The sequence below is a fragment of the Myotis myotis genome, unplaced genomic scaffold, assembly GCF_014108235.1.
Source record: "Myotis myotis isolate mMyoMyo1 unplaced genomic scaffold, mMyoMyo1.p scaffold_m19_p_4, whole genome shotgun sequence".
Taxonomy (NCBI): Eukaryota; Metazoa; Chordata; class Mammalia; order Chiroptera; family Vespertilionidae; genus Myotis; species Myotis myotis.
Window position 1 is genome coordinate 109,915,648 of NW_023416346.1, and position 14,348 is coordinate 109,929,995.

Consider the following 14,348-nt stretch of genomic DNA (forward strand, 5'->3'; position numbering starts at 1 on the left):
TCATTTGTTCAGCCATAAAGATGCAGCAAAAACCCAGAAAAGTCTTTCAGATAGTACTGTACAGATCATTGACAGCTCTATCAATGCTTTATTTGAAAGTGACGGCTGTCTGATGTCAAGTTCCATTGATAAAGTGATTCTCCCGCATTACTTTAAGAATACTTCCCTCAGGGGTCGCAAAAGAACTTCAGTGACCTGCAAGGAACTAAAACAGATGAAGTTCCAACTGACAATGACACCAATGATTTTAACATTTATAATCTTTTTCTACAAAGGAAATTACAGGGAGCTCCATGCACGTGGCTTTGGTGTTTTTCTGCCCAGTGAGTTCAAACCAGATGACATTAACAAAAGTAAATCTAGATGGCCCTTGTAAATAATGTAACGTTCTTCTTATTTACATATAAAGAATATGTTTACGAGCACATGTGAACATTATGTGTAGCCTATAATCCTACCAAGTATATTAACAAATACACCACAGAAGCCAGTGTGTTTCCCCCAGAAGTTATATCTAAAGTGGCTTAGAGCAACAGTTTTTATTTATTTGGCATTTCTTGTCCAAGGAGTACAGTGTGGGACCTCTTTTCTTTTAGGAAAAAGTAGCACATACTAGTTTGAAAACATAGAAAAAAAGACAACACAATGAAGCTGTTGACCATTGCTGAGACTGTAAACTGTTGAAAGTTGTCCTTCCTGCTATAAATTACCTTCTTTCTCTCTGCTTATTATAATCTCCATTTAATTCCCTTTGCAACATACTAGCTTGTTTCTTCTGAAAAGTGTTTCCTCAGCTTGCTGAAACCATGTCTAACCATCTAGAAAGGTTATATGCAAATTTGTGTGGATCTGTTTCTTTCCTTCTATCATACAGAATCATGAAAATGAATATTTATGTCTCATCAACCTCTAAAAGGTCTGAGTCTACAGTGAGACCCAGGGTGTTCCTCAAATTTCAATTTCTTTGAGGATGTCCTCCAGCCAACTCTAAACGAAAGTTAGGACGAATCTGTTTCTGAGACAATAGAAAATTCCTCCTGATCCTTAAACAATTCCTGATATTTTCATGGCATTGCCTCCTTAAAGAAGTTAAAATTATGTTTCAGAAATTTTAATTGGTTGTTAACTGAAGTTATCGTGAATCAAAGTGTTCCATTGGATAGCAGCAATAGGCTACATATGGAACATCTGTGGATGGATAGTGGGTGGAGGGGGCAGGCTATAAGGGGTCAATGAGAAAAAAAAGGGGGACATATGTAATACTTTCAACAATAAAGATGAAAAAAAACACAAAAAAAATGCTTGCAATTTGCTGGCTGTAGTATTTAGATAGAGGCATCCATGTATCTTTATAAGCCTTCTGATAATTCTGTTTCAAATCTATTTCCTAGGCCCTTCGTTGTCTCTTCATGCCTTCCATAAACTATTTCCTGTCTTTCTCTGGACTAAATTCTAGCTGTTTGTTATGTCCATTTTCTTCCTCTGCCTCTACCTCAGTTTATCAGGTGCTGAGTGCATGGACTTTGCTTCATAGTTTGAGTCAGTTTGGTCACAAACGTGAAATGGTTTTGCTTCAAGCAGGTGGTTGATTCGTATTTCTTGCTGTTACCCTGAATAAATTCCACTGTTTCAGATCTCTGTGGCATTAAATCCTATTTAGTTCAGCTTAAAATTTAAATCTCATATTCAGTTTGTCTTCTCCTGTTTCCAGCTCAAGCTTAAACCATGGGCTAGGTGACTTTCACTGGAAGGGGACAATGATTATTTTCCTCCCCACACCTCCACTGTCTTTACTTACTCCACCTGGGTTACATTAGTCTCCATTGGCCTGAGAAATAGGCATGAAGGAAAATGGGTAGTTGTCTTTCATTGACAGGAATTTTCATGGTGTTCAAGTATTTTATGTAAAAAGGACACAAAACATTGGCCTCTTTGAGATGCAAGTCTAGGCTTTTTAAAAGGTCTTACAGAAGCTCTTCTTTCCTCACATTTATTTAACAAAAAACAAAACAAAACAAAAAAAACAGATTCTGTGAAAGTATCTTAATACCTCTTTGTCCTGGAATATCTTGCTCTACAAAGCAGTGTTCCTTCTTCAGTTTCTACTTTACCTATGGAAACATTTTTGCCACACCAAGCATTGAGAAGTACAGGCTTCCCCTTCTCTTCACTATGCCATCATTTGCAGTTATTTATTTATTTTTATTCCTAAGTAGACATTGAAAGCAAATAAAGCATTCATCTGCATAAGCAGAGTGCAAGTTCGTAATTAGATGTAAATCACATCTGATATTTAAAAAAATATATCTTTATTGATTTCAGAGGGGAAGGGAGAGGTAGAGAGAGATAGAAACATCAGTGATGAGGGAGAATCCTGATCAGCTGCCTCCTGCACGCCCTCACTGGGGATCAAGCCCCCAGCCTGGGAATTGAACTGTGACCTCCTGGTTCATAAATCGACACAGAACCACTGAGCCACGTTGGAGAGGCCCCAACTGCTTTTGGCTCCTAGATTCTATGAGTGCTGGTGTTGGAGTCCACTTCCAACCTTTCTGCCCCAAGAAGAAAAGTACACCTTTTCATTCCTCCTTGAGGAGTAAGCAGCAGTAGCCTTCATACTCTCCCCACTGAGTGGTGAATTATCCTGACTTTGGTTTCTCTCATAAATCTTCAATGAATTTTGGAATAAGTGGAGGTGCTGGAGTCATGAAGGAAGGCCAGCTTTCCCAGCTGTTTTATAAACCCTATTGAGAAAAGTCTTATTATTTCCATTTCTTAGAATGAGAAGAACTTAGTACTTACTGTTTTCAGTTGAAGACTATAGCCAAAATTCTAAGATAATAGACAAACTCCAATGTATTTATGACCATAATAATTGGAGCTTCAGAATTGCTAAGTTAAAAAAGAATTAGGATAGGAGGAAACAGCTAATCAAAAATGTGCTTAAACCCATGAAGATAATTCAGTCAAATTGAGTATTCTTATTATTTATTAATTGAATAAATGAAAACCTCATAGTAGGTGACAAAGAAAAACTAAAAGGAAGTGGTTGCATCAATTGCCCAGCAATTGAACTTGAGACGCCAAAAAGTAGAGATCCTTGATCAGGACAGTTTGTGCAGTTATATGTGATTGTCAAATATACATATTAATGATTTCTCATGGCTCTCCATGTTAGTTTCTGAAGACTCACAGGAGTAAGATTTGGTTTTAACATGTTTCTTTTTTAAAATGTATTTTTATTGATTTTTTACAGAAAGGAAGGGAGAGGGATAGAGAGTTAGAAACATCTATAAGAGAGAAACATCGATCAGCTGCCTCCTACTGGGGATGTGCCCACAAACAAGGTACACGCCCTTGACCAGAATCGAACCTGGGATGCTTCAATCCGCAGGCTGACACTCTATCCACTGAGCCAAACCGGTTAGGGCAACATGTTTTTTATAGGACTCCCACACCTAGCAGAACAGTCAAGAATCTTCAATTCTTTAGAAAATCTACACTTTAGACTTCTGAGGAGCAAAATGCCTCTTGAAATTCCAACCCACTAAAAAGAATAATTTCTTTGACTTAGGGGCGAAGGAAGGGTAAATTTTACAATGCTAAAATGGGATCTATTGAGTAATTTAAAAAGAAAAACGGGAAAGCCCCCAATGCCCAGCACATAGTAAGTAGGCAACCAAGGAATATTTATTACAAAATTCTCTAAAAAAAACAAAGGTTTCTGAAAGATGCTAAGATGTCAGAGTGCATCTTTTGCACACTTATGCTTTTCATTTCATAAGACTCCTATTACTCTTGAATCCTTCACAAGGGGTCCACAGCAAAGAGATATGTGATATAAATCTCTTTGTAAGACTTATTCCCAGACATCAAAATTCTCTTTTCCTCCTTTTCACACACACACAAAACACAAATAGAGTAAAAAAAAAAAATAACACATACTCATAAAAGAGAAAACAAAATGACAAAATTTCTCTCATTTCTACTTCTGTATCCCACCACTATTGAAAAAAAATATTTTATGGTCCTTAACACTTGCTATATTATGAATTAATTTTCTTGTGAATTTTTCTTTATTTTAGTAAACTTTATAATCTTTACATATATATTTGTAATTTGTGGAGTGTGTGACCAACAGGAGAATGGCAGTCAGTGTGGGATGGGAAATTTTAGACAGAGCACTTTTCTGGCATTCTTTAACATATGCAATGTAGATTGTTTTTCTTTCTTTTTTTTCCTTGGCTGAAGAAAATATTTTATCCTTACATTCCACTAAATGTTTGTCTGGTTTGATGGCAATCTCCCTGTAGTGAAAGAGTGTGTTTGTAGTTTAATTGTTCAAAATATTATGTGCTTAAATAAGTATTTGCTGCTGGCTACAAAGCTTAACTGTAAGGGAACTATATCTTATAATAATTTTCTCAGAAAGTCCTATTTTAATAGTGAACAAACCACATTCCTAATGAGCTTACCTATCACCTCTTCAATGAAATAAAAATTCTTAATAAAATTAATAAGGATAGTAGCGATCTATAGCTCCATTAATAAATGATGATTTGTAGAAAGTTATTGAGATAATCTAAAATTTTCTCCATTTTGAGCCTACCTCATATTTTAAGTACATTTATATTGGTTCAAATTCCCAGTTTTTAGTTCACATGAAAAATGTATTCTCTCAAAACAAAACAAAACGCCGAAACCGGTTTGGCTCAGTGGATAGAGCATCAGCCTACGGACTGAAAGGTCCCAGGTTCGATTCCGGTCAAGGGCATGTACCTGGGTTGCGGGCATATCCCCAGTAGGAGATGTGCAGGAGGCAGCTGATCGATGTTTCTCTCATCGATGTTTCTAACTCTCTCTCTCTCTCTCTCCCTTCCTCTCTGTAAAAAATCAATAAAATATATTTAAAAAAAAACAAAAAAAAAAACCAAAAAACAAAACAAAACAAAATATTCTTCTACAGCAGTGGTTCTCAACCTTCTGGCCATTTAAATACAGTTCCTCATGTTGTGACCCAACCATAAAATTATTTTCGTTGCTACTTCATAACTCTAATGTTGCTACCGTTATGAATCGTAATGTAAGTATCTGATATGCAGGAGGGTCTTAGGAGACCCCGTGAAAGGGTCGTTCGACCGCCAAAGGGGTCGCGACCCACAGGTTGAGAACCGCTGTTCTACAGTTCTTAGACATGCTGTACTCTGACTTGTGTGTTTGTAATATTGAGGTACATGGGTTAATAATTTATTTAAAATATAGGAATGTGAGAAGCAATCAATTCACTGTGATGACAACTTTCATTAAACTTTTACTTTTATATTGCAGAACACTTTGAGGGGATAAATATATAGTTTAATGTATATTGATTATTGTACTTAGTTTTCTTTAAGTTTTCTCTGAAAACCAAATATAAAATTTTCTATGATATGATTTTTGATCACTATTACCAGATTCAGTTTTTTTGTTTTTTGTTTTGTTTTGTTTTGGGGGGGATACTTACTTTTTGTGTATTGCTGCATCATGCTCTCAGGATTCAGTTTTCTACATTTATATTTTGTTATTAAATTCTCATATTTTAATGTCTTTCTAATTATCCTCATATTTGCTGTTGCTGTCTGGCTGTATGCTGAGCAGATTAGCTAAAGGTATGAAATAACATTTTAAAGCAACTGGTGAGCAGCACTCTGGGACAACAACACAATTTCAATTATGGTTCAGGATTTCCTACTAACTTCATTCATTGAGAGCACAGGTCAAGTGTGCAGAGAGTCCTAGAAAATCCACAAGCCTAGCATCCCATCAGGGTCTGCCTAATAAGATGTTTAGAAATAGAAGGCAGCTTATGCCATGACTAATTCAAAGAATTCTGCAAGCTTGATTGACATCAGGTCTTTTCACTCCCTGAGATAACCAAAGAACCTGTGTAAACCAGTTTTTCTGATTGACTGCCAGGCCAGGCAAAGAACCAAGCCATCTAAGGTCAATTCTGCCATCATGCCTTAGGCCATTTCATTCCTTTCACCCACAGAATCTCATGAATAGAAAAGTTAAATTTCTAAAAAATAATTCAGGGGCTAGATATGCGGTTTAACATTATGCTATATTATATCCTATTCAATCGTATTACAATTCTACAGATGTGCACAAAAGGGTAGGCTGTTTTTGCCTTTAGCCAGATAAAGAACCAAATTTAAACAATGCCTGAGCAGCCAATTGCTACATGCTGTGATTGGAAGGTTTCTTCAGTCACCTGTCACAATAGTGAAATTTTATTATTAAAGACCCCTTTCTTAGAGAAACCCTAGGCAGGCTATAGACATTTTCTTCTATGACACAGAGAACTCTGATTATAGCCATGAGCAGTGTTATCTGAATTAATATGTGATGTAAATTCTAGTTGAAGTTTTGACTGAAAAAAATAGGAAACTATATTTGATTTAGGGTAAAGGGCAATGCCTTGGTCACTGATTGGGGTAGGGTAGTGGTCGTCAAACTGCGGCTCGCGAGCCACATGTGGCTCTTTGGATCCTTGAGTGTGGCCATGAAGTTTCAATTGCACTGTACGTGCGCACCTGCATGAGGTATTTTGTGGAAGAGCCGCACACAAGGGGCCGCAGTTTGCCGACCACTGGGATAGGATATTTTAATGAAGATAATATTGTTCCAAATAATGTTCCTTCCTATTCTAATACATCTAATACTAAAAAAATAAACAAAAATAAACAAAACCAGGGAGGTATGTTTTCCAAAAGGTATATCTCTGAGTGGTGATGTTTTTCCCCCTCCCAATTTTTGTAAATTTATTTTTTTGTCTTTGACTACTTGGACACTTCTTTGTTTTCCTCATTAAGAAAACAACAACAAACCTTGTTATACCATCCATCCAGTCATAAAACTATTGGCCTTTATTCTAAGAACTGGCATTGAGCAATGGAAATTACAGCCATAACCTCTATACTCACTAGAGTTCATAGGCTAAAATAGAGACAGACAGTTAATGGAAAATTACAGTGTGGTGTGATCCATGCTAAGACAGAAATACAAGGTACAAAAGAGATCATAGGGTGTCAGTGACAGCCACCTGGAAGGGAGGATGTCCATTTTTCCAAGGTCAGCCTCAAAGGATAAATGTAAATAAGCCAGTAAAAGGAAGTTGGGATTGTTCTAGGAAGTTGGAACCACATGTTTAAGGCCAACTATCAAGAAGGACATACTATGTACTGGGAAATAAAGAATGAACTTTATAGCTAGGCAGTGGTTCTCAACCTTCTGGCCCTTTAAATACAGTTCCTCATGTTGTGACCCAACCATAAAATTATTTTTGTTGCTACTTCATAACTGTAATGTTGCTACTGTTATGAATCGTAATGTAAATATCTGATATGCAGGATGGTCTTAAGCGACCCCTGTGAAAGGGTCGTTCGACCGCCAAAGGGGTCGCGACCCACAGGTTGAGAACCGCTGATAGAGCAAGGAGTAGAAGATACCAACAAAGACACTGAAGGGACTTTAAAGCAATATTAAGGGTATGGGTTTTACCTTAAAGAAAAACAATCACTAGAAGATTTTAAGCAGAAAGCCATAATTTCATTTTAGAAAGATCACAATCTAGCTGCTTTGCAGATGGACAGTGACAGTGTGGGATGGTAGCCAAGAGGGTAGTACCAGATTTGAGGAAAGAGATGGTGATAGCTTTAAGTAAAGATAGTGGGGAGAGGGAGAAAAGGAGGAACGCAAGAAATATTAGGAGGTAGATGAAAGAATTGGTGATTTGTTGTCAGATTACATGAAAATGGTAAAGGATGTGATAGAGGAAGAGGAAATATCAGAATTATGCCTAATGCAATTATGCCTAAAGCAACGATTAATTGTAAATATCTGAAATACAGAAAAATGCAGAAAAAGAGCAAAACCAAATTGGGGGGTGGAAAATAAAGTAGAAGTAGACACATGGGGACCACATTTGGTTGATTTGCTCAGTTTTGGTTGCTGTGGGACATCTAAGAGGAAATGTCAAGTAGGGCAATTTATATTCAAGTTTGGGAATTAAGGGGGAAATCCGGACTAGAGATGTAGAGTTGAGAGTTGTCAGCATATGAGGTGTATTTGAAACTAAGGATATGGGTAGAATGCAAAGAAAGGAAAGTCTAGGACAAAATCCTGAAGATGTATACTTTCATGATGCTGCTCTCCCTGCTCTGGAAGCATCATGAGACTTCAGCTCCTTTTCCCATTGATCCAGATGCCTTTAGCCTTATTCTTACTTGAGTAACGCTGTGTTCCAGGTAGGTTTTATTAAAAAACATGACATCTCCACTATACTTTCAGATTAAGAGCCAACATTTATATTCTTTATGTCATGTCTACTATTCTTTTTTGATTGCGGTAACATTGGTTTAGAGCATTATATGTTTCAGGTGTGGGGCATTATCATTTGGTCACCGCCAACAGTTTAGTTTCCAGCGGTCACCATGGGATTAACCCCCTTTACCAGTTTCATTCCTTTTCCCCTCTGATAACCAGCAATCTGTTGTGTGTCTCTATGTGTTTTTTATTGTTGTTTTGTTTGTTTCTGATTTTGGTTTTTTATATTCCACATATGAGTGAAATCATATGGAAGTGTCATTTTTCTGTCTAACTTGTTTCACTCACCTGATACCCTTAAAGTCTATCCATGTTGTTGCAAATGGCAGGATTTGACAGTTTGTTCATTCATCCATCAATGGATACTTAGGTTGTTTCCATATCTTGGCTACTGTTAATAGTACTGCAATGAACATAAGTGTGCATCTATCTTTTGGAATTAGTGTTTTTATATTCTTAAGATAAATACCCAGAGGTAGAATTTCTGGATGATATGGTATTTCTATTTTTTAATAGAGGAATCTCCATTCTGTTTTCCATAGTGGCTGGACAGTGAACATTCCCACCAACAATGCATGAGGGTTCCCTTTTCTGCCCATTCTCACCGACACTTGTTTCTTCTCTTTTGGGTGATTACCTTCTAATAGTTGTGAGCTGATATTTCATTGTGATTTTGCTTTGCATTTTCCTTATAATGAGTGATACTGAACACCTTTTCATGTGCGTGTTGGTCATGTTTATGTCTCCTTTGGAAAAATGTCCACTCAGATTCTCTGCTCATTTGGATTCTTGTTGCTGTTGACATGTAAGAGTTCTTTATATAGTTTGAATATTAACTCCTTATGGGATATATGATTTTCAAATATATTTTCCCTTTTGAAAGGTTGCCTTTTCAGTCTGTTGATGGTATCCTTTGCTGTGCAGAACCTTTTTACTCTGTTGTAGTCCCATTTGTTTATTTATTTTGTTTTCCTTGCTTTTAGAGTCCAATCAAAATAGCATGGCTAAGATTGATGTCAAGGAGCTTACTCCATGTGTTTTCTTCTAAATATCTTATCATTTCAAGTGTTTATTTATTTTTTATTGATTAAGTTATTACATATGTGTCCTTATCCCCACATTACCCCCCATCACCCCCACTCATGCCCTCACCCCCGCCCCCCGTTGTCTGTGTCCATTAGTTAGGCCTATATGCTTGCATATAAGTCCTTTGGTTGATCTCTCCCCCTTACCCCCACCCTCCCCTACCTTCCCTCTGAGGTTTGACATTCAAGTTTTTAATTCATTTTGAGTAAATGTTTGCAAATGGTCTAACAGTCTTTATATAATAAAAAAAGCAGGATCATTAAAAAACCCCAATCATGGTCTGTGGGAAGGATAGTTCCACTGTACCAGGTAATCATGCCTATATATTGTATAATAAGAGAAAATACTTGATCTGTTGCATTAATTAAAGAATTCTTGAAAAGTGGCCTATCCCAATCCTTACTCTCATGACTACTCTTTTAAAGGTGAACAGATCCTCAAAGGGAGACTCTGTGACATGTTCAGCATGCTATTTATACTTGAAAAGTGTTAAATTATTCAAAATCATACTTATAGTAGCAATCAAGATTAATTGCAGCTATATTAGGATTACTTATTATTTGTTCTATTTTGGCAGGAACACAAATCCAATTGTACAAGCAATTTCCATAATCCAAATTGTGAGAGAAGAGGGGGAAAGAGGCCATGCAAAACTAGTTGAAATAGTATTTAAAGTAAATCTTTAACCAGATGGATATCTAAAATTCCCTTTTTGAAAAGGAGCTTGATTCTGAACAGATTGTATATGTGTCTCACTGGTGGAAGTGGATTATCTATCTTGAATTGGATTGTGATGACGATGACCCTATTCTAAGTAAACCAAATCCTTTGAACTATGTAATGAGGTCAGGAGGAACATTCGGCCTGAGAACAACAGATTGCAATGACTGAAATTATTTCACTAATGTTTTATCCAGCCTCTTTTCTTGATGTACATAATATTGTGGTTTTGTCCTTCAGAGATTCCTGATCCTGTATTTGTGTGTGCTATCTCTCTTTTCTGATTATTTATTTTTATAAGGTAGAGCTGAATGAGGGGCAGGAAGCTGCGAAATCTGTCTTACAAAAAGGTGATTGTGGAAGAGTCTAGAATCTTTATTAACTTTGCAGCAGGATTGCAGAAAAATAATGAGCAAACATTTAACTGATTCATTCTTATTTCTTCTTCAGGCCGTGAGGAGGCAAAAGTTGCTTGAACAGAGTATCCAGTCTGCCCAGGAAATTGAAAAATCCTTGCACTTAATTCAGGAGTCCCTCTCATCCATTGACAAGCAGTTGGCAGCTTATATTGCTGACAAAGTGGATGCAGCTCAAATGCCTCAGGAAGCCCAGGCAAGTAGACTGGGAATGAGTTTCTGTTCTTTTGTTTTTTTACTATCAGAACAAGATATTGCTGAATTTCCAACTTACATTTTATTCAATTAGTTTTACAGAGGGTTATTTAATTGAATGATTGGACTGTGTGGAGGTGAAGGGAGAAAAGGAGCTCTAGATTAGCTCTGTAAGATTTATTTTTGAAAATATGTAATGGTAGGAATTTGAATAGAGACACATACAAGACAGGGTCACTGTCACACTGAAGGCTGCTCTTTCTCAATATTTTCCGACTGGTATCCTTAAACCATGAAAAATCATAGGAATTTAAATGGTAAAGAAAATATTTTAATGGTGCTATTGAAAATGCAGGATCAAACATTTTATCAGCTCATCTTTGTTATCTTGGAATTGCAAGCCATATTAAATCTATATTTTCATACATTTAATGTGTTGTGAGTAGTTAATGAAAAGAACTTAGAGATGCGGATTTGCATTTTATCACTAATCATTCTATATTTACACACACACACACACATTCATATCCATTCAGTCGGATGATAAAATGTGTTAAAAATTTTTCTATAATGAGAGTTAAAAAGTAATGAAAATAAGTCAACTTTATACTGAGTAAATTTAGGCTACATCTAAATTAACTCACATCTTGGAAAGTACTTTTAAAACTATTAGTAGCAAAATTGAAATAGGGAAAAGCTATTGTATTAGAAAAAAATGGGAAAATGGGAACTTTTAGGGAAAACATCTTATTTAGCTGAAAAGATATGGGACCCTAAGTGTTTTCTTCCATTTAGTAGTATATATGAATGCAGGATTCTATGAAAATTAATATAACATACCAGATAGTTTGTAATAACATAGCGTAATTTTATTTTTAAATAAAAAGTTATAGTAATAGTATTAACTATAGAAGTTCAAAATACTTGTGAATAAAAACACACAGATAAATTAAGAAATTTCAAGTCTACTTGAACAAAGGATTTTGAGTACTAATAAGCTCAAATTTATTTTTCATGCATTTCTGGTTGCACCTGCATTTTCAATACAATTCTTGACTTTGAATTCTCCAAGTGGTAATATATAATATTGGAAAAAGCAAACCCCCTGAAAGATATTGAAATATTCTTCACTATGATTTTCGTTTAAGATGACAGCAAGTGAATTTTTTTCTCGAACAGAATTATCAAGTACCCAGATTTACTTCAAGGATTGCATTTACTGAAGCTCAATTTGAAACTCCCTTGAAAGAAACAAGTAGAGAATAAAGAGGTTGTCTGTGAAATCAGAACTTAAGCACAATGTATCATACCAGGAACCCACAAAGAATTCCACCAAAATGACATTTTTCTAATAATAAATAACTGGGAATTTATTTTTTCTTAGAATTTCTAATTTCTAAGAATTAATACTCTGTATTAATAAAAAGAACAGTTTCTTTGGATTTTATAAAAGCTCATTGCTAATTAAAAGATCAGCAGGCTTAGCTTTCCCTTTTCCAAAACTGAGTACTTGCTTTAATACATCACTGAGAAGCAGGACAGAATGAATGGCATTACCATGTTTGGTCATCTTCTGTATGTGCTCAGATTTCCTGTCACAGACTGGCCACATGGATTTGTGGATGTCTGACTCCACCGTGTGGTGCACTAGCAGTTTTGCTACTAAATGTATATTTGTTAATGAAACTTTCTTTTTCTGCCTTTTAAGATTGTTTGAGCTTCTCAAGTATAAAAAAAAATCTCAACATTAAGGAAGTGTATACAATGTGTACAACTTTTGACAGGTAAACTCTTATTATATATAAAAGTAGTAGATCAAGATACTTCCTTGCATTCCATTTGCACTTATAACTCTAGGGCAGGAATGAGCTTCCCACTGCCCCCAAATGTTAATTGATCATTTCTCGGTCATGATTAGAGAATCAGGTCTTTTAATGTTAAATTGGATTCAAACTATTTTACTTTTTTATTTTGTGATATGAGCTTGGAGGAACAAAGCTTACTTTTTCAGACAGTGAAACTACATACTGCAAGAATATCAGAGCATGTGTTCAACTGAGTATTTTCTTTAAAATTATAACCCTTAAACCAAAATCTTAGATCATATGACCACAGCATCAGCTGCCCAATGCCAGTCCATTTAAAGAGATATTTTTTTCCAATTAAAATACAAATTTCAGATGACATCCGATTGATTCAAATAGAGGAAAGCAAATAAGGAAAACTCTTCTAGTTTAGGAATCTATCTTCTAGTTATAGAAATCAGAAACGTTAGAGCTATTTAAAAAGTAGTATGATTAAAATATAAATGCTGTGAGTGTTTCTTTCTTTACTCTTTAAGTTTCCTGAAGTACACACTAAAACACAGAGATTTTGTTTTAGCACCTAAAAATCCAAGTATCTAATGCTGCACCCCAGGCCAGTCACATCAGAATCTCTGGGTGGAATCAGTCATCAGAATTTTCAGAACCTCTCCCCAGTTATTCTAATGTATAGCCAATGCTAAGGGCAACTGTGGATATTACATTACTGGTAATGGCTGAATGTCTCCAGTACTTTTTCACATCACATTTCTCACCACTCTTTGATAAAGATTCTCAGCTATGGCTGTGTCAAGATTTCAGTGGAAGGGAGTCCTGGTGGAAATCAAACTATTGGTGACTTTCTCTCCTACTTTAATTGTCCCCTTACTCTTATGAGAAATGGGTGAAAGTAGACAGCATAGCTGAGAACTCCTGCATGAACAAATTAATTTGGACAAGTAGAATTTTCAATGTGGATCTTTGAGGATGAGCTCAGTTTGGTTTTATTATTTTCTTTTTTCTTCCTAATTTCACATATCATGATGGGTCTCTAAATCATTGTTGGAGTTGTCATAACTACTTAAGTGTAATGATTAAAATTATGAAGATACTTTATAATTTGCACTTTTTCAGTAATTTCATATTTTGAATCTCCAACATCTAAGAACAATCTCACATGTGGACCTATTGAAAATCTCCATATTATGTGTTGATGATGCACAGTTTATAGATGAAAATATGATCCTGTTATGTAAATAACCCCATGAAACATTGGGGTTGCCTAGCAGTGATTGAAATAGGTAAACTCGCCCTAACCGGTTTGGCTCAGTGGCTAAAGCGTCGGCCTGCGGACTGAAAGGTCCCAGGTTCAATTCTGGTCAAGGGCATGTACCTTGGTTGCGGGCACATCCCCAGTGGGGGGTGTGCAGGAGGCAGCTGATCGATGTTTCTCTCTCATCGATGTTTCTAACTCTCTATCCCTCTCCCTTCCTCTCTGTAAAAAAAATCAATAAAATATATATATATTTTTTAAAAGAAATAGCTAAACTGTCCTTCTACTTCGGTTTGGCAGATTCTGATCCCATCTTTTGTAACCTCATGTCCTCATAGTATATGTATGTGCATGAATAACAGGAAAAAAATAGAACAATTTAGGAAGCAAAAGCATTATCATCAAAGAAGAGGACTTCTTAATCAATATAGTAAAGTGCTCTTATATTTTGCTCAGCCAACTAAGACTTGGGATATTTCAGGTCCACCA

The 14,348-nt window shown here is 35.9% G+C and overlaps 1 protein-coding gene across 1 annotated transcript in view; it reads left to right on the forward strand.

Annotated features, from left to right (window-relative positions):
- The window catches only part of DMD (dystrophin), a 1,824,373-nt gene that overhangs the window by 404,657 nt on the left and 1,405,368 nt on the right, over window positions 1-14,348 (forward strand). The window contains exon 28 of the mRNA XM_036304100.1: window positions 10,624-10,785. Within this exon, the coding sequence (XP_036159993.1) occupies window positions 10,624-10,785 (162 nt within the window). The remainder of the gene's footprint in view (window positions 1-10,623; window positions 10,786-14,348) is intronic.